Source organism: Cyprinus carpio, chromosome A11 (assembly GCF_018340385.1).
Source record: "Cyprinus carpio isolate SPL01 chromosome A11, ASM1834038v1, whole genome shotgun sequence".
Lineage (NCBI taxonomy): Eukaryota > Metazoa > Chordata > Actinopteri > Cypriniformes > Cyprinidae > Cyprinus > Cyprinus carpio.
The window spans coordinates 11,410,290-11,430,796 of record NC_056582.1 but is presented as its reverse complement, the minus strand read 5'-3'; the positions used below and the strand labels follow the sequence as shown (position 1 = coordinate 11,430,796).

The 20,507-nt window shown below is 36.2% G+C and overlaps 2 protein-coding genes across 7 annotated transcripts; both read left to right on the top strand.

Moving 5' to 3' along the window:
• The first annotated feature begins 2,228 nt into the window (after positions 1 to 2,228).
• LOC109058253 (protein PHTF2-like) lies at positions 2,229 to 11,049 on the top strand. Its single transcript, XM_019075466.2, has 17 exons — positions 2,229 to 2,579; positions 2,762 to 2,890; positions 2,979 to 3,035; positions 3,120 to 3,189; positions 3,799 to 3,957; positions 4,176 to 4,356; positions 5,400 to 5,514; positions 5,600 to 5,776; positions 5,856 to 6,104; positions 7,414 to 7,542; positions 7,794 to 8,063; positions 8,227 to 8,358; positions 8,783 to 8,869; positions 9,409 to 9,564; positions 9,778 to 9,873; positions 9,960 to 10,085; positions 10,365 to 11,049. The coding sequence occupies exons 2-17, from the start codon at positions 2,861 to 2,863 to the stop codon at positions 10,383 to 10,385; spliced, it is 2,055 nt and encodes a 684-aa protein (XP_018931011.2). The 5' UTR covers positions 2,229 to 2,579; positions 2,762 to 2,860; the 3' UTR covers positions 10,386 to 11,049.
• Positions 11,050 to 11,376: 327 nt separating this feature from the next.
• Positions 11,377 to 20,161, top strand: LOC109058229 (6-phosphofructo-2-kinase/fructose-2,6-bisphosphatase 2-like). Of its 6 annotated transcripts, none has more exons than XM_042766233.1 (17): positions 11,377 to 11,518; positions 12,050 to 12,191; positions 13,335 to 13,460; positions 13,828 to 13,924; positions 14,356 to 14,422; positions 14,556 to 14,630; positions 14,724 to 14,780; positions 14,905 to 15,029; positions 15,522 to 15,729; positions 15,808 to 15,954; positions 16,041 to 16,145; positions 16,300 to 16,429; positions 16,807 to 16,869; positions 16,958 to 17,022; positions 17,841 to 18,032; positions 18,913 to 18,935; positions 19,135 to 20,161. In XM_042766233.1, exons 2-17 carry the CDS (start codon positions 12,104 to 12,106, stop codon positions 19,202 to 19,204), a joined length of 1,638 nt encoding a protein of 545 aa, XP_042622167.1. In that variant the 5' UTR covers positions 11,377 to 11,518; positions 12,050 to 12,103; the 3' UTR covers positions 19,205 to 20,161. The 6 variants fall into 6 exon arrangements, with proteins under 6 accessions (XP_042622167.1, XP_042622165.1, XP_042622166.1 ...); XM_042766231.1 differs by lacking the exon at positions 11,377 to 11,518 and adding an exon at positions 11,540 to 11,710; XM_042766232.1 differs by lacking the exon at positions 11,377 to 11,518 and adding an exon at positions 11,540 to 11,715.
• The last annotated feature ends 346 nt before the right edge of the window (positions 20,162 to 20,507 follow it).

Here is a 20,507-nt window from a genome sequence, read left to right as displayed (position 1 = left end):
ATGTGCACACATTCCTAGCATTTATAAAACTCTGGAACAAAGTGATCCATGTCAGTGAGCAGCTAGTAAAGCGTGCACATTGTGGTGTTGTCAGCACAAAACACTCAGCTTCTTCTGACCTGGATCATGTGAGAAAGAAAGAGAGCAAAGGGTGGCAGAATATTCAGTTTTTCCTGTCATCTCATCCTATGTATCATCTTTGACTATATGTATGTATGTCCCCAGGGCATGTCATGTCAGCTGTGCCTGAGAAGCAGATGTAGAAAACACTGTGATTAGGGAGGTGAAATACAGTAAACCAAATAAATACTTATAGCCAGCTTGTCAAATTTGGTAAAGCAAGTAAACATATCATATTATTATTTCTGTGTGATTTTATTCCAGTCTCCAGCCTCAATATCTTTGGCTACACCATTTCTTTGTCTTGGACTGGGATGAAAGACAGTTTAGGTGTGCATGTAACATACTGATGAGATGACCAGACCTGTGGTTGACCCACAGCTGACTGCCTTGGTTATTAATGAATGTAAAAAAAGCACGCAGAGTTTTAAAATCACTATTCCTACCTCTTACTTCACCATGCCATGAATAATAAAAACCTCTTTTGATGGTGAGGTCTAAAAGCACAAGGCAGATATACAAGACAACTAGGACATGCATCTATCTTTTAAAACCGCTGGAGGTGAGATCTGGCTTGCATATGAGTCTCATTAAGAGGGGTCTCACAGGACAGATCCAGGTATTAGTGGATTGAAAAATCGACTGAGACTTTTCATATAATGCAAGTCAATAATAACCTCCTATACTGGGGCACGCGAAATCAGAGGGAAAACACAATTTTTTTTTTTCATATGGTGATATTATGATGTCAGGCTACTTGAGCTGATTACTGTGATTATTCTGCATGTTCTCCATTATATGTGGCTGTGAATCTATTCAAAGCATTGTTCAAAGAAAGTGACATAACCCATCCAAAAGAGTGTGTTACTGGATGTATATTTAAATCAAAATCTCTGTATTCAGTCATCACAATAGCACAAAATTTGCTGGAAACACTGAGTAGTAAATATTATCATAAAATTATTGATAGCTGCAAACATTTTTATCCAAAAAGTTCCAGATAAGAGTGGTAAAGCCTGTTTGTCTTGATCACATTCATAAGGCACACATTTTATGCAGTAAACAAATACGATTTTAACGATTTATGGTGTTAATTAGGGTCAAAATATTGAATTTCTGCATATATTTAATTTTCTTATAGAGGAGTAAGCGTATGAATTCAATTATAGAAATGAGTGGTTTGTTTTCAGCTTGAATAGTGAAAACAAATAATATATAAAAAAGGGAATGAAATGTTTTCAGAAGAAAATGACAGTTTCAGAAGTTCAACAGCTCTGTAAAAGATCTGCTTAATCTCAGACGTAAAGAGACAAAGCCAAATGAATGAACGCATCGTGTGTGAGATAATGTAAAATAATAAAAATGCAGACATCTAGTGGTGAAAATATGGCAGTACATTCTTGTGGCGCTAGATTTTCGAGTCATTAGTTCTGTTACTTTTCTCAGCGCTGTTCAGGATGGACCAATCACAGTTGGTGAGTAAAGGCATGTTGTTTAGTCATCTCACGTGAATAAACAATAAATATATAATAAACGTTTACAATAATAAAATTCATATAAAACGTCACTAAACATAGGTTTAAATGACTTTATACCAGTTAAAAATACTTTAACACGGACGTGATTGAATTTGTTCAACACTAGAAAAGACCACGACACAATCTGTTAACTTTCTTCTAACTTAAATCATTAAAGGTGCAATAATAAAAAAAAAAAGTACTAAACATAAAGAAATGAATAGCACTTTTGAAAATATGTTTAAAATAATAATCGCATGAGCTGAAAATAGCTTGTAGTATTTGATTCAACGTTGATTCGAAGACCGCTTTAGTTCAGACCTTACTGTCTATGGTTCAGACAGGTTTAGTGAATCGTAAACTGATTCATCGTAAAGGTCCGACTCAAAGGAACGATTCGTTTAAGTATCAGCATGTACACATTTGTATTCAAAACAATGTTACAATGAAGTTTCAATGAACATTCGACTTCAAAATAAAACTAGGGCTATTTTTATTATAATAATAATTATTATTTTATTTATTTTTATTTTATTTTGTGGTTTTACACTAGTTACTGCAGTTTATTTTGTACAGCATGTAGTTCCGCCGTTCACATTGGATGAGTCCCTGTCGTCGCGTGCTTCACACACTTGTCGTTTCTGCCAGGCGCTGATGAGAGTGGGAAACTTTAACAATCACTTTTCTTTTCCAAGAAGATCATTTTATCGTCGATGAGATTTAACCGAATTAATGCCAGGGTGGTTTGGCAGTAAATATAGTTAGCTCACAACTTTAGACGGTTGTTTTAACGTCTTATTGGGATGTTTATGATGCGGCGTCAGATAGTTTTGTAGGGGGGCGAGGATAGTTTCAGCGCCAGCACAAACATCTGAAAATGTTGACAAGACTCAACACGAACTGCTGAGGAATCACAGCCAGATAGTGTTTATTGGGCTCCAGGTATGATTAACATTGTAATATTTCCCGAGAACTTAAAGCATGCAGCTTTGTTACCTGTAACGTTAGCGATCTTTATCAAATGCAGTCTAGGTAGGCAGCTCACTAGGTTTTGAAACACAGCCGCTCTCTTTATTTGTACTTGATACGTCGCTTACTATGTCTGTGCATTCTTTTGGGAACAGGCGTCTCCTTTTTACTGTAAGCGATGCATAACCTGATTGGCACTACCTATCGTTTGAGATGACCTGAACTAATGTAAAAAAAAAAAAATAATAATAATAATGGCAGGAATAGCATGGTATCAGAAAAAGGTAAGTCTTACTAGATCTGTTTTACTGTAACACATGCAGATTGTGTTTAGAAAGGGATTGACAGTTCTCTAATGATCTTGTGTCAAAGATTGGAGCCTATGATCAGCAGATTTGGGAAAAGTCACTGGAACAGACTGAGTTCAAGGTATTTGGCACAGTGGCAGCATACAGTAGATGTGGTTTTTAATGTATGCAGTCAGACTTGTGAAACTCTGTTCTGTATGAACAGGGCTTTGGAAGCAAACCTAAGAAGACTGGCCATATCAAGCCAGATCTGATTGATGTTGACTTCGTGAGAGGTGAGGTAACATTCATGTTTGGCATCTGAATCTATTGTGTGTATCTGTAATTGTTATAGGGTGTAAGATCAGATCAGATATCATGCTTAAACTACTTAAGTATATGTATTTGCCAAGTATAATTGTTCTCCATAAATGTATATTTCTTTAATTTACAGTAAAATCGCAGTACTGTTCAAAAGTCTAGGGCCACTAAGATTTTTTTGAAAGAAATTAATACATTGATTCAGCAAAGATGCATTAAATTGATCAAAAAGACATTTATAAAGACAGTAAAGATTTTAGTTCTTTTTCAAATAAATGCTGTTCTTTTCATCTTTCTATCATTATCAAAGAATATCAGTTATGTTATTCTTTTAGTTATTATAAAATAATAAAGGTGAGCAGTTCTTTCAAAATGTAATATTTCACAAAATTACTGTTTTTACTGTATTTTACTGATAGAATAAAGCAACTTTTGTGAGCATTAGAAACTTTTTCTTTTTTTTTTCTAAAAACTTACTGACCCCAGACTTTTGAATGATATTGTCCATATTTAAAAATGTCACTGTACGTTAAGGCAACTAACAGCTTTTTTGAATAATTAAAATAGTATCTTTACAACTGCAGGTTCTACCTTTAGCAAGGCCAAACCAGAGAGCCCTTGGACCGCTCTGACTCGTAAAGGCTTGGTCAGGGTCCTCTTCTTTCCTTTCTTCTTTCAGTGGTGGATCCAAGTTACATCTAAAAGCATTTCCACCCTCATCTTAGTTCTGTACTTTCTTCAAGGTATGCAGTTTTCTTTTTAGCAAAGCACAGTCACATGAATATATCTGAAGTGTTTTAACGTAGTTCCGTTGATCATTCTTTGAATATTTCAGATTTTGTTAAGAGATAATACACATGGTTTAGTGATCATACTTTTGAAAACCTTCTATTTCATTTGGAAATGAATTAAAATTAATGAAAAGTCTCAGTATGAGCTGATGGATTTGTGTTTATTGCAGTGGCAGGAGCTGTGTTGTATTTTGAGGTTCCGGCAGCCTGTGCCAGTGAGGTTGTGGGTCCATTGTGTCTCATGCTGTTGTTGGGTACGGTACACTGCCAAATAGTATCCACAGAGTCCTCCAGAAGCCCGGACAACAGCCCTGTCCCCAGCCGGACGGCCAGCCCTGTTCGCAGGAAAAGGTTAAGCTACTTCTGTGTCAGATTTGTGAGAGAGAGCCATAAAGGACCGAGTGTTTTTTTTTTCTCTCATCATCTAACGTTCTGCGAGGCTTGCAGTTTAATTAATAGTGCCAGTGTTCAGCTGACACTAGTGGGTCAAATAAGAGTCTCCACAATAAAGAGAAGGAAATATCGAGTTTAAAGCACATGTGCCAAGATCTTAGAAATGCACTTACTGTATTCATGTTGCTTTGGAAAACTTTATACCATTTTTATGTAAAGTTTACATTTAGTTACTATAAAAAATTTGTGTTGTAATATTGAGTAAAAAGTAATAACATGCTTTCTTACACATTGAATGTGTGTGAACGTCCTAAAATTTTTATTTAAAAAAATATTTAAAATATTATATTTAAAATAAATTTTAAATGAGCTTTTAGCTTTATTATTATTATTATTATTAATTCATAAATATTATTAGTTCTTTTTTATTTATTTATTTATTTATTTTTTTTTGAGTCGCACCACATGATATTTTATAACTTGAATTAACCTTGCCATGTCATAAAAAGGTGAAATTATTACTTATTGACCTTGATAAACAGTAATTAGGTTCTACGGTATCTATGATATCATATCTTTTTTTTTGTATGGACTACATGACTTTGGGTTGGCAGACAAAAGTTGTTTTTTTTTTTTTTTTAATCTTAATACACAGTGAAGCAGTTTTAAAATAATAATAATATTATAAGATTACAAAAAAATTATTTTCCAAAAATTAAATACATGCTTATAATAGAAGTGTTGTATTCAAGTGATGGTATGTATGGATAAAATTTTAATGTATTTTTTGAACAAAATATTTGATCAACACACACACACAAAATGCATTATGTCATTGCCCCAGTGTCAAAACAGGCACCAAATTTAATCCATTATATTACTTTTATATATTATATCAGATATAAACAAATAGGTCCTGGCTTTTGATCGGTCAGTACTTCATTCTTTTGGTGTAATTCCATTTGTGTCATGTTTAAAGCTATTTTGGTGTTTATTCATAGACAGAGGAAGAGTAGAAAATCAAAGAGGTCTGAGGATGAGAGCAGCAGAGGGGGAGGGATAGTAGAACTCAAACTTGAAGACAACCACCGGCTCTACAGATCAGAGAAGAGACTGGTAAAACAGTTTCCTTAGAACTGTACATTGTGAAGTGTCATGAAGATTCATGGTTGTGTTGATCGAGATCCTGTGGGCTTTGCAGAACTCCCTGAGGAGGCCTCCATGTGGGGCTTCTGAAGACCTCTCCAGTGAGGAAGAAGCAGATGAAGCAGAGCTGCAAAGAGAAAGACTCTTCTCATCAGCACCTCCCAAATATGCCCGAGCGCTCAGGAATCGACTTCACAACGTCCCCAAGAACAATCTGCCACCCCAGACTCATGTGAGTATCTGCGTAAAACCAAGGGAAATGTCTGTAAAATAGTTCAGAATATTCATTACTGTTGCGTGAATGCATACAGGAAGAGAATAACGGCAAGCCAACAGATGCCCCGGTGCTTCCACGTGAAGTCAAGCTGCTGCGGCCCTCAGAGGGCTCACGTCCAGCCTCGGACACAGATGATATGTTATGGGAGGAGCTTCTACATGATCCTGACTCCGCCTCCACAGGAAGCAGTGAAAGTGGAGAGGAGGAGCCTCACAGTCCTAACCACTCCCTCCCTTTGCCCAACATCACTCTGACTAGTGATGAGGATGAAGCCTTACCGCAGGTGGGTTGCGTTTATAAGTTTAATGTGAATTTTCACACCTCGCTTAGAGGAATAGTTCATCCAAAAATGAAAATTTGCTGAAAATGTACTTACCCTCAGACCAACCAAGATGTAGCCTAGATGAGTTTGTTCCTGCATCAGATCAGATTTGGAAAAATTTAGCATTACATCACTTGCAGTGAATGGGTGCCGTAAGAATGAGTGTCCAAATAACTGATAAAAACATCACCATAATCCACAGTCCATCATGTAACATCTTGTGAAGCAAAAGCTGGTTAAAAAAAAAAATATTGATCATAATTTTCTTATCTTCAAACTATTTCTTCCAGCTAAAATAAGTTCTCTCTCCATAATATTGCTTTTTAATCCACAGTCCATCATCTCTGACTAATGAGAGAAATATGCTTTTTTAGTGAAAAAGATGTTTCTGGTGTACTTGTTTGGTACAAACACGAAGCTTTTGCTTCACAAACATCATGTTGATGGATGGAGTGGTGTGGATTACTTGTGGACTATTGTGATGTTTTTATCAGCTGTTTGGACTCTCATGCACCCATTCACTACGGACCGTCCATTGTGGAGCAAATTATGTAATGCTAAATTTTTTCCAAAAATGTTGTGATGAGAGAAACTATGACATCTTAAATGGCCTGATGGTGTGTTAAAATTTTTTTTTTTTTTTTTTTTTGTTTACGCTTAGTAAAGGCCAGTTTTTACCAGTATGAATTAAGATTGCATTGTTAATTTAAACAGCATTTCAATGTTTTATAGACAGGAGGCATCCAATCACAAACTAGCCAATAATTGCCCATTTAAATATTAATGTGCTTTGCACAATTTGTATAGATACTGTCAAAGTCAGTGTTTAAAAAAAAAAGAAAATTCTCCAACTGCAACAGCAAACACATTTTAGAATTTCCATGATGTCATTTCCTTAGATGTTTAAGCGCTTATAACAAGTTGTGAGTACTTTGCATGTTGTGCTCAATTTCTCTGATATTTTAAGAAACGTATTGAACTTGACACAATTTCCTTTTTCCTTCATGTTAGTCTGACCTCATGACTTTGGTTGGCTGGCATTTTCTGAGTATTAGTAAACAGTTAAAAAAGGTTATGTTGCAATACTTTTCTTTTTCACAAGAATTTCATAACTTTTTTCCTTTATGATGTTATGACAATTTGTACCCCCTTGACATCTTTAACTTCATGTCCCCCAAAAATTTCAAAATCGGTTTCATTTAAAAAAAAAAAAAAAGAATAATATATCTATGTACTTTAAGTGACACACATGATTTCTTTCTCGCTTTAGCACCAGTTTTCATGGCTGCAGGCTTGTCACCCCTCCAAAGACCATGTCAGTGTCATTATCTGGGAGCAAGGAGAGTGTAAGAAAGCTGACATGTCTGTGCTGGAGATCAGTGGTATCATTCTCACACGAGTAAAGACCTTCTTTCTCTGCCCTGTTTATCTCTACATTAGTGGTTTAAATAGCATAAAAAGAGAAGAGAACTGTTGACTTCCTCTTTAAACACAAATTATATTCAAATTCAGTGGTAACTCCTCTGTAAGCATTTGAACACTGACTGTTTTGGAGTTTTGCATTGGTGTTTTTCTTTGAATAACAGTGACCGGAAAGTAAGAGGTTAGTGCTGTTGCTGTGAAATCATGCTGAAGGATTTCTGTTTCCAGGTGAAGGTGGTTGAACAAGGGATGGGTTATTTGCTCTTCGGCAGTCTGGTCACTGCCTCACTGGCTCTACTGCCCTACTGCTTCAGACTGGCACAGAAACTGGATGTGGCCAATCTCAATTCTGTTTCCCTTGAGGAACTGCCCGCAGTGGTCATCGGGCCGCCTTGTGGCTTGTCCTTTGCATTCTTCATCATCACTGCAGTGGAAAGAGTCTTCCTCTCTGGACTTTTCTTCTTCATGATGTGTGTGGCTGAGAGGACGTATAAACAGGTGAATATGAAAATGCCTTGTCATCAGTGGAGTGAATGGAATTTGTTAACTGAGTAAAGTTAACAAATTGAACCTCTTTGTAAAGTGTTGATGAAATCTCCACAAAATCTTTATAAAGCTAAACAGGATGTTTTGTTCTCAACGAATGTGATGTCATCTACAGCGCCTTTTATTTGCGAAACTCTTCAGCCATATCACGTCTGCACGCAAAGCCAAAAAATCGGAGATTCCTCACTTTCGGCTGAAGAAAGTGCAAAATATCAAGATGTGGCTTTCACTTCGATCATTCCTGAAGGTATCACCTTCCCACTACGTTAGGGATGCACTATATAATTTTTTGGCCGAAATCAATGATTGTTTTTTATATATTGACTGATCTTTTTAGATATAAAATTTTCCATGCTAATTTCTTCTATTTTTACATTTAGATTACCTCTGATGTCATCTAATGCTCACATAAAGTTACTCTAATAATTTAATAACACTGTTGAATGTAAGCTTTAATTAGAACCTTTAAGGCATTTTACAAAAGCGCTTTGGTTGCTTTTCAGTTTCAATCCAACTAGCTTAACCAGTCTATGTAAGCACAAATGACAGTGAATGAGTGTTTCTGCAGGCAGTGACATTTGTATAGTCCTGTTTAAAGATACATGTACCTAGTTGACATTACATGAAGATACCAGTTTAATTTAATTTAATTTCTCTGTTCTGTTTAACAGAGACGAGGCCCTCAGCGATCCGTCGATGTCATTGTATCATCGATTTTCCTCCTGGCTTTGTCTATTTCCTTCATCATCTGTGCCCAGGTCAGCTGTTGTCCTATCATACAATGTTTTTGACATGTCCTTTAGACCTTTTCAAGGTTTGCCTTCCCAAAAATCTAATCCTATTTACATATATGTTGTACTATTTATGTCATTTGATCTGATACATAGAAACACCCCCATTTCTATAATCCCGCCCTACGAAGACACCATTGTACCTTTAAAAATAAATGTGACATTAAACTTGAATTATAACTTAGCAGTGTTGTTATTGTTTGCTAAAATGATTAAAATCCATATATAAATAATACTAGAATAACACTGTCACTTAGGTTGTCTCAAACTTTTTAGATTTTTTTTTTTTTTGCCATTTGGATTTAGTAAGAATAGTAGTAAGTATAAATGTGGTTTTGACTGGTAGCATGTGCCATAAAGTCATCTTTTAGAGAAAATTAATTAATTGATATCAATCGTTTATATTAGGTTAAGTAAAGTATCAGATTACTTCACCTGGTAAATCTATTCACAGTTTGAAAATGTGACTGTCTAATAAAGCAAAGATAACTGGTATTGTGTTTCAGCTTTTGCACAGTCATCACACATTTCTGGACTCAGAGACCAACTGGGAGCTGATGGTCTGGTGTGCTGCTCTAATGGTTTTCCTCCTCCGCCTCGCTACGCTCGGAGCTGAGACCAACCGAAAGTATAGCAACGCTTCTGTGCTTCTGACTGAACAGGTGAAATACAAATCTCAGGAGCACATAGGGCTGTGCGATATTACGATTTTTGATCATGTATGATTAAAGTGTTGTATAAATATCATAAATAACATTGAAATATTGTACTATTGTGTATTCTATTGAAGTATTTTCATTGTTAGTTCATTTTAACTGGTGTAAGTAACTAATGTTGGAGACTTACTGTAAAGTGTTAGCCATTTTTTGTTTCAGATAAACTTGTATCTTAAGATGGAGAAGAAACCCAACAAAAAGGATCAGCTGAACATAGTGAACAACGTGCTGAGGCTGGCCACAAAATTACTGAAAGTAAGACCATCAGACAATTGCCATTCATTGGAAAAAAATAAATAAAACATGCCATGCTTGCATTGACCGTCATTTGCTACTTTCAGGAATTGGACACTCCATTTCGTCTGCTGGGTCTGACGGTGAACCCTCTGATCTACAATATCACGAGAGTGGTCATCCTGTCAGCCATCTCAGCTGCCGTCAGCGATTTACTAGGGTTCAACATCCGGGTGAGGGAAGCATTTGCACACCAAGCACAGTGGTTATTTCCACCTGTATCCTGGGTCTGTTTTACTGTCCTGCTGACATGCAGATGTCTGGAGTTATTGATCTTGATGATCTGTGTTTTTATGACTCTAAAGTCATAACTGCATTTGTACTACTTCCTGTTATCAGCATAGTGGGAGCTGCACACTCTTTGTAGTATATGACTTTTATCACACAGCAGTACAACATATACATGCAATCTTTAACAAAAGCCATTGTTTTTTTTTGTGTTTTTTTTACAGCTCTGGAAGATCAAACCTTGATGTGATGTCTTAACACTGAGGCCAGAGAGACTCTTAAATGTGCTTGTGCACAACCTACCAGATGACCAAGATTTTCTATCTTTTAAAAACTGTGCGAATCTACTGACAAAACTTATACATGACTTTTCTTCCATTTCCTGTGCCTTCGGCCAGTCCAAGCAAACCTGTGTTCAGCTCAGCTTTTTTTTTATTGAGCTCGTATTTGAATTGTAGAACCATAAAGCACACTCAGACTCCACTGGGTTTTCTTGATGCACTTGCTTACTGTAACTACTTAACAGCTTGCTGTTATATTCCTACCAGTGACCGCTGTTTCCTGTAAATGTATCCTCTGGGAATGTATTATCTGGCTTGGAAGCAACCACTTAAAACAGAACTACTATGTGCCTTGTGAAATGCATATAACAGTACTTTTAAATAAGCTATTTATGAGACATGGATTTGTCAACTGCTGAATGGGTAATGAAATGAAAGTTTTGAGACTTTAGAAAAGGGTACTGAAAAACGTGCACACTGAAACTCTTGGAGGGAGAACCTCTTACCGGCATTGTATTAAAACTAAAATAAAAACTTTCTCTAAGAAACTTCCTCATTCAATCCTTAACAAAATATTTGAGTTTGGGATGGGGGGAGTTTTCACCAATAAAATTTTAACAGCATTGAAGTATTGTGAATGTACTGTTACTGACGACTCAAAAATCTTATTTTTTAGTTTTAATTCATTTATCATTATTAGAAAAGTGAGGGTTCTGTGATTTTATTGCTATACTTTTATACTGCAATCTCTGGATAGTTCGTGAACGAATCATAAAAGCAAATAAGAAATATGCTACAAGAAATTTGAGTGTGTAAAAATGACATATGGACGTTATTAAAAAAAATATTATTTATTTATGATGTTATTGTCTTTCTCTATAGTTGTTCTCTAAAATTGTTTATGAATTTTACGATGCAACGATGAAAGTTTCACTGAACGAATCCGTTCAGGAATCGAAAGAATGGATGATTCAAAAGAGTCGAGTCACTGAGGTGAATCAAAATCACCACCTCTTACCAGCACGCTGTAATGTTTGGTAAAAGTCTACTCTTCACTTCATAAACGGACGCGGTGACGTGCTTTCACATGTATTACGGTAAGTAAACATTGACGTCGAGACACACCGTCACTCACGCGCTTGGCAATGGTTGCTATGGAAGGTCATCAAATGCAAAGGCGACTGAACCAACAGCAGTCTGCTGTTAAGCATTAAACCTTCCGGCAGGACAGGTGGAGGCGGAATGAAATACAGATCCCCTGAGCTTGAAGGCACAATAATTAGGAAACCGTAAGGTCTCACGTTTTACGTATCTCAGGCATGTGTTTATTTTTAATCTATTCATTCTATGATGTAATGGCTGATTGCTGACAAACTCCGCACAGGCTACAGTTTAACTGATGACCGAACATGGAATCCTCAGCATCCTCTTCTGTTACAGTGTAGCGCGACGTTTGTTGTTACTGCGCTGCGTTCAGAAAATGACGATGTGGCAAGAATAGAAGCTGCAGTGTCACTGAATAGAGCATTTTGCGTGGAGAAAATGTTTTAAATTGTCGTTAGTTCTTTTAATAAGCCAATAATTTAGGTTGCGTTTATTGTCCTTAATCCGCCCCCTCCTCTCTGCAGGAATGTTTTTCCAGCAGGAAGAGTAAGGGAGTGATTAAGTCTGTCAGATTCAGTATGTCTGCATGGGTGCAGCAGGAGGCTGCTCCAACCTGTTCTGCTGAAGCCAAGAAATCAGAGCCCAGAGGTCAAGAGAGGAAATGCTGTAAGTACACACGCTTTCACATCCCACAGATCTAAGAAACTGAATGAAACCACGTTTAAACTGGCCCAAGGTGGCCAGCTGGTTATGCCGGTCTGTTTCATGGGTGTTACAGAGGTTTGGGCTCTGATGAGTTTCCCACATGACCTATTCAGTTTTAACAACAACTCTGGATAATTTCAGAGTTGCCCTTCTTATAGTGTTAAACAGAAGTTCACTGTCAGTCTAGATTAGAAATAGACCTGCTGTGCTTCCTTTTATTTATAAATGCATTGTCTGTTATGCTGGTTTCAAACTGCTGATCAAGGTAAAGGCACATTTGTTTGTTTGTTCTATGTATTTTTTTTCCCAGTCATTGTCAAATTGCTGACTTGAGGGAGTGTTTTCTTAATACCTTATTTGTTTGTTATTAAAAAAAATGTTCAGGGATTTCATTTGCATTTGACATTTGTTTGGTCTTTTTGGTAAAAATAGGTAAAAAAAAAAGTAATTTTATGTACTTATTTAAAAAAACATTTATTTATCTTGGAAGAATAACTAAATAGACACAATACTGTTTTATAAATAGTATTGAAAGAAATCTAATGCTTTAAATTAGATTAGTCAATATATTATGCACCTGTTCAAATTATGTTTTTTATTCATAAAGGACAAAAATTGATCAAAAGAGACAGTAAAGAAATTCATAATGTTATTGTTATATTGTTATAACAAATAATTGCTGTTCTTTTGAACTTTATATTCATCAAAAAAAAAAATTGAAAAAAATCTGTCAGTTTCCACAAAAAAATGTTAAGCAGCACAAATTACTTTTTTAGCAAAGTTAAGAAATGTTACTTGAGCACCAAATCAGCATATAAGAATGATTTCTGAAGGATCATGTGATGCTGAAGTCTGGAGTCATGGCAAAGAATTTGGCTCAATGCAAGCGGGGTGTCAACAGTCACAAAGTTTCTGGTCCTATTTCGTAGTTTGTTTGTGGAAAGTACCATAAACCACAAATGCAAACATATTCGGTTGGTGTCCTATATGAGAAATGTACATTTGGCAGATTATAATTGATGGTACTGTAGACTGTATCTTCCTCTAGCTCGTGTTGTGCTGTTGATACCGTCTGTCTGTTTTTCTGTGCCTGTCTGACCACAGCATGGGCGTCTTTCATGACTAACTCCCCCACCGTGATTGTCATGATCGGCCTCCCTGCCAGAGGCAAGACGTACATGTCAAAGAAACTCACACGCTACCTCAACTGGATAGGAGTTCCCACAAAGGGTGAGTGGGCATTTGAATTTAGACAGTTGCAACATATCAAATGACACTCACTATAAATATCATCTATCTTCACTTTTACATGCATCATTTAGCTCTCAGCTGACCATTCTGACATGATGGTCTATTTTCATTTAAATGTGTAGACAACCAACACATTTCACCTCAAACTTTCTTGAGTACATCATGACCCACAATGCAAGCGTTTTCATAACTGTAACTGAAGTCAGAGGTTCCTAAAGCAATGGCAATTGAACTGTTCCATCTTTACATGCAGAGTGATGTCACCTTGATGCATTACAGTTGCACTAGAACCAATAAAGGATGTGAAGATTAACCATAATTTCTTGTTTTTTGGGTTATCTTGCAGTGTTTAACCTGGGGGTGTATCGAAGGGAAGCAGTTAGAGCATACAAGTCTTATGACTTCTTCAGACATGACAATAAGGAAGCCATGAAAATACGAAGGTAGGATTATATATTTGTTTAATTTAATGGGATAGATCTCCCAAAAAGTCAATTTTGTCATCATGACTCACCCTTATGACTTTCCAAACCTTATGACGTTCTTTCTTCTGTGGAACATGAAAGGAGATGTTTTGCAGAATGTCCAAGCTGCTCACTTTCATATAATATCCTTTGTAGAAAAGATCAGTTTGGACGATGTTTACAATGTTAATAATGGTTTTAAAAAAGATGTACGTGTTTTCAGTAAACCAAGAAACAAATGTAATTAAATAAAGCCAGTTAGACTAATGTGATGGTGGAATGGCCAAAAACACATGTCCTGAAGGTTACATTAGTGCACTTCTGACAGGTCAGTTCATGTTTTTCCTGAGAACTGAATTTACTTGAATTCAGTGCATGTCTATTGTTACATTTTTCATTTCCCCAAATAGACAATGTGCCTTGGTGGCCCTGCAAGATGTAAAGATCTACCTGAATGAGGAAGGTGGACAAATAGCTGTAAGGATTTGCCTTTTTTCTGTTCACCTCGATTATTTACTTAAATTGAATAGGGCATGAAGTGTTTAAGAATTTTGATAAGGTTCAGGACTACTATCTTTATATTTGATATAATCTTTTTTGTCCTTTTTAGGTATTTGATGCCACAAACACAACCCGGGAGAGACGGGATCTTATAATAAATTTTGTACAGGAGAATGCATACAAGGTATCATAGCCAAAGTTGCACTTCCATAGTTATCTTTTTGAAGAAGTGATGTGTAGTCATTATTTTCCCATTTGTGTGTGTTTACCTTTGCAGGTGTTTTTTGTGGAGTCAGTATGTGATGATCCAGATGTTATTGCAGCTAACATCCTGGTATGCTGTGATGTTTAGTTTGCATTTTCTTTAAAATAATGCCATAATGAAGTATAGCAACATACCAGAATTGCTTTTCATGATCTTCTCAAAAGCTGTATCGTATGTGCTCTTATATCTTTAGGAGGTCAAGGTTTCAAGTCCAGATTATCCGGAGACACACAGAGAGAGAGTCATGGAGGATTTCCTGAAACGCATAGAATGTTATAAAGTCACTTACCAACCACTAGATCCTGATGAATATGACAAGTAATAATGTTTAGGAAATAGACACATAATCTGAATATACATATATTTTCTGCTTTAGAATAAACCTTTTGGCATCAATATATAATATAATATAATATAATATAATATAATATAATATAATATAATATAATAAAGACCCATTGATACTGTAAAAAGTAAAACTTTTATAAATATGTCTACATATGTATTGGAAATATTTATTTGCAACTGTCAAAAAGAATAAAAAATTGATAAGTGATGTCAAATTCAGTACAATTAATCTTAGTCATGGTTTCCTAAGTGAAGAACATATTTAAGATGACCACATGACCAGAAGACATTTATATGTAAATAACCTCTGTTTTGATTCACTGTTATCTATTGCATAAAAGGTGCAGAACTGGTTTCACACCTAAGTTTAATTGTGTATTATAATAGTATTATAACGGCTTAGCAGGCACCACTAATACAGAGAAAAAGACTCTGATCATAGCATTCACTTATTTTTCCTAGACATTTGTCCTTCATTAAAGTGATGAATGTGGGCCGTCGGTTCCTGGTGAACCATGTTCAGGACTACATCCAGAGCAAGATTGTCTACTACCTCATGAACATCCATGTGCACTCGCACTCCATCTACCTGTGCAGGCACGGAGAGAGCGAACACAACATCCAGGGCCGCATTGGAGGAGATTCTGAACTTTCCCCCCGAGGGAGACAGGTCTGAACTTGTTCAGTGCTGCCTTTATAGCATTTATTCATCAGAAGATGCTTGACTTTCTCTCTCCTTTGAGAGTAGTTTGCAAGCGCCCTACATGAGTTCATTGAGGAGCATAAGCTGTCCAACTTGAAGGTTTGGACCAGCCAGTTAAGGAGAACCATCCAGACGGCTGAAGAGCTGGGAGTTCCATATGAACAGTGGAAAATCCTCAATGAGATAGATGCTGTTAGTATGCTCAGATTCTAGCAGATATTACATGCATTTTATATGTATTATATGTTCATCTATCAGTGTTTATTGCTCTGACACAGGGTGTATGTGAGGAGATGACCTATGAAATGATCCTGAACACATTCCCAGAAGAGTTTGCTTTAAGGGATCAGGACAAATATCACTACAGATATCCAGGAGGAGAGGTACAGCACGTGATGAACGTATCACTTTGATGCAGTTCTTCAGAGTATGTTCCTTCTCACTCTCTGTAAAACTCTGCAGGTTTTCTGGTTTTTGTTAATATCTGTGTTTTTGTGGGAAGGTCTGACTAATTTAAAAGGCTCTCTCTTCTTGTAGTCATATCAGGACCTGGTTCAGCGACTGGAGCCTGTGATTATGGAGCTTGAGAGACAAGGCAATGTACTGGTCGTCTGCCACCAGGCAGTTATGCGCTGCCTACTAGCCTATTTCTTGGACAAGAGTGCAGGCAAGAAGCACTTTCACTTGAGAAACAACAAATGTTTTTTTCTTTATATTTTTACTTACCCTTCCAACATTTTCACTGGCCTCAAAAATGTCTCTTTTGACCAATTTAATGCATCACTGCTGAACTGAAGTAGTAATTATATACGTGTGTGTGTGTGTGTGTGTGTGTGTGTGCCAGAAAAATATTTTCATGTAGCATTGTTTAAAAAAAAAAAAAAACATTACTTGCTTTGTTGTGTTTTTTGCCCATTCTAGCTGATATCAGCCAGCTTTACTGATAACTGAGAAGAACAGACAACAATAATGATCAATACATCACAGAAAAGTTTAAGACTGTCAATTGAAACTTGTTTTTATTTTTTATCTTTTCTCTCATAGATGATCTCCCCTATTTGAAATGTCCCCTTCATACTGTCATGAAGCTCACTCCTGTTGCTTATGGTGGGTTGTACAGTTGTTTCCTCGCTTTTTGCTTATTGTCAAACTTGCACAACTTCTGCTCACAGATCATTCTGGTTCAATGTTTTAGGGTGCAAAGTGGAGATGTTTTATCTGAATGTGGAGGCAGTGAATACACATCGGGACCGACCACTAGTGAGTCCTCATTTGTCTCTGTGGTGTTCTCTCTTGCAGTATGAAATATTAATCGAGGATATTAAATATTCATTTAAAAATAGTTGGTGCCACATTAATCTCATAGATTTGTATCTTCTTTTTCAATAATTTTTTTTTTTTTTAAAACTTCACGACAAGCATGCTATGTTTTCCTGTGGTGCAGCCTTTGATATCTTGTAGGTTTTGTTATGATCTGGAATTGCAATTTCCTCACTGCACGTCGATGTCTGTGCTGCCTGTTGGTTTTCTCAGAGAACCCCCTGATTAAAGCAGCTTTTTTGGTTCAATACAACTTAAGCTCTATTAACAGCATGACATGCTGCCAGTTACTGCAGAACATAATTTTGACTCTAACCATAGTTTGTAAAACATAATAATAATAATAATAAATAAATAAAATTGAAAGTAAATTTGCTTACAATGGGGGTCTATGGGGCAAGAGATTACATAAATGTTAAATAAACTAGTGATATACAGGTTTGTGTGTTAATCATAGTTAAGATGTGCCAGCAGTCTGTGGTTGTACTGTAACTGGATTTGTGTTGTGAGTTATGCTTATTCGTGGGTTTAACAACCATTGAACAACATCACTGCATTGACATGTTTGATATTTTATAATGTTAACCTGGAGTAATCTATTATACTTTTTAGTCTGTATATGGATAAATGTGGAATATCTTTAGGAATACCTGCAGCTGACATGTCATTTGACTGAAGTGTCTTGTTCACTATTGAGATGTGTGCTAAAGACTAGCTGTGTGTGGATAACTCACCCAGTCTCTCCCATCTCAAACCAGAGTAAAGTCAGACGAGGCTCCGCCCCTCTGCTAAGGCGGAATAGTTACACCCCCCTCTCCAGTCATGACCAGGTTAAGCGGCCCCGCCTCTACAGCACTGGCAACTGGCCCTGGCTGCCCCTCACCCCCTCCCCCACCACCCTGCACAACCCTGATGCACCAGACGGGGCGCTGCTGCTTCAGCAAAGCCAAGTTAGTGTCGGAAACTAAAACCCTAGCCAGTGTTGCCCTGCCACCCTGGGGTTCTGAATCACCCCTGAATGTCACAGCCAGTAACGATTGTGCTAACTGCATGAGTGAGTTCAGTCTGGCAGTCTCATTCTTTTTTTTATTTGTAACGGCATGTTCTTTGCTAACTTTTTCTGATTCTTTTTTGTTATTCTGTATGGGTGCTCACCACAGTTCATAACAGTTACCAGCTAACTAACTGGCATTATCTTACTTTAGATAATGAACAACAACATGTGCAAATCCAATTGTTTTCCTTCTTGATTCTCTTTTAGACTTACTATAAATTATTTTTTTCTCCCTAAGACCAGATCAAAATCAGTGAATTATTTTCTGGTTGCCAGTTTATTTCATATGCACCCCAAAATGAAACTTGTCATCATTTACTTAAACTCATGGGTGTCTCAAACTTGACTGACTTCCTTCTGTGGTACATTAAAAAAATAAAAAAACTATTTTATCTGCTCTTTTTCCATGCAATGAAAGTAAATGGTGACCAAAAACATTATGGAATCGTATTTTGGTCACAAATAGCATCCATCATTGGATCATGGATTGATGAATTAATTTATTGTATAGAATCTAGTAGCATAAAATTTCCTATTGTGTTCTGCAGAAGAACAAATTCTTATGGTTTGGGATGACTGATGAATAAATGATGACAATTTTCATTTTTGGGGAAATCTCTTCAAAGTGATGTCCTTCAGTAATGAATATTCTATGTCCATGTTTTACTCTGAACATGCCGATTTGTCCTTGGGCTTCAGTTCTCTTCTCTATATTTGTCTCCCCTCTTTCTTCCTCCCCTCCCCTCCCCTTCATCCTCCTCTCTCTATTTTCACAGTCTAATGTGGTTGGTAGTCATCTGTGAGTATCCCATGAGTTTGAAAGCTTTTTCACCCCATTGCATTTTTAGAAAGTTGTTATCAGTGGATGTGTGATGTCACAAACCATGTGCTGATGATTCTCAGATAGAACTTGCTTTTACGTTGAAAGTTTAAACCAGATCGTCAAATTGTTGACGTTTAACTTTATCTTGACTTTTTTTTTCTTTCTATTTTTTGAGGACTCTTTGTGTGAAGGAATCAACTTTGACTGCCCAGATGAAGTTAATGACTGTTTCCACTTCTGAATGAGAGGGGGGAACTTCCAAAATCCTGCATAAAAATGAAACTTTGCTCTTAGATTCTATCAGCCCCTTGCATGACAAATCACTACTGCTATGACTACAACGATTCATGTATCATCATGAGATATATTGTAAATGTGTGTGTGTGTGTGTGTGTGTGTGTGTGTGTGTGTTTATATACAAAACTTACATATACTTAGTTATTTTAAGTGATGATGTCTTATTGAAGACTGAACAAAGGAGATCCTCTCCATGAACTGAATGTGATCTGTTAAGTTGGTCACAATGTGGGTTGTGCAAATGATGATAACCTTCATACAGAGTTTGTGTTGCAATCGTCTATGGTTGCAATAGAGTGTTATTTGCAACAATGCATTTTCACAATCATAACTATTACAACAGACTGTAGTCAGTTATCAGAAAGAAGAAAGGCTTTTTTCAGGGAATCAATGGGACAGAGATTTGACACCGATAGAGGAACATTTGATATATTATAAGTATGTTTTGCAGATTGTGGCTTAAAAGTAATGCACTTAATGAGAGGTTTTAAATGACAATGAAATATTTTTGTCTTAATAAGAATGATACTCTTGTGGGATATTGTACTAAGTTCAAGCTAGTGATGTAATATTTTTATAGAAATGTATTTGTGTGTCGCTTCACAACAAAATGACGAGGATTTGTAGGATGTAGTATTTAAATGAAGTATATTTTATAGATCAGGTCACTGTTGGAGATGCTAGCAAATATAGTTGTTTTTATTAAGGTTTTGAATGTAGTCTGTGCTCCTTAAGCAAGAAATGTTTTCTCTGGTTATGTGTTTGTTAAAACTGGAATTGCTATCTTAAAAAGTCGGTTTATATTTGTGTGTGAGGTGCTGCACTACTCACATTTTACATCTGAATCTCAACAGCATGTCTTCAACTGTTAATACTGCGTTAAATAAATTTGACTTTCTTATGGTTGAATGTTTAAAGAAAAAATGCCTTAAGTTCTGTATCTGTCCACTAATTTTTTAAACATTCGTAACCACATTTTGCCTCAATACTTTATTTTAACTAAAGGTGTGACATTCATTTTTAAAAGTACAAATATTCCATGTACTCTCTGAATAAGCATTATAAATGCTGCATGCATAATAATAAATTATAAATAAATTAGCAAAATCCTGCAGACTTATGCTATCCAAAATAATTTAAGCGTCTCACAGGACACATCAACTTTTCAATATTGATTTCTACAAATACATACAATTAAATATCTGTTTTGTCAGACTTAATGTGTAATTCATATTCTGCGTTATAAATGCT

Bases quoted from the DNA above. Each gene is read 5' to 3' on its own strand.
- LOC109058253 (XM_019075466.2), top strand. From the start codon at position 2,861: ATGGCAGGAATAGCATGGTATCAGAAAAAG. The intron at 4,357-5,399 runs GTTAAGCTACTT...GTTTATTCATAG, and splicing joins AGCCCTGTTCGCAGGAAAAG to ACAGAGGAAGAGTAGAAAAT. The intron at 8,064-8,226 runs GTGAATATGAAA...TGTCATCTACAG, and splicing joins CTGAGAGGACGTATAAACAG to CGCCTTTTATTTGCGAAACT.
- LOC109058229 (XM_042766233.1), top strand. From the start codon at position 12,104: ATGTCTGCATGGGTGCAGCAGGAGGCTGCTCCAACCTGTTCTGCTGAA. The intron at 12,192-13,334 runs GTAAGTACACAC...GTCTGACCACAG, and splicing joins AGGTCAAGAGAGGAAATGCT to CATGGGCGTCTTTCATGACT. The intron at 16,430-16,806 runs GCAAGAAGCACT...TTTCTCTCATAG, and splicing joins TTTCTTGGACAAGAGTGCAG to ATGATCTCCCCTATTTGAAA.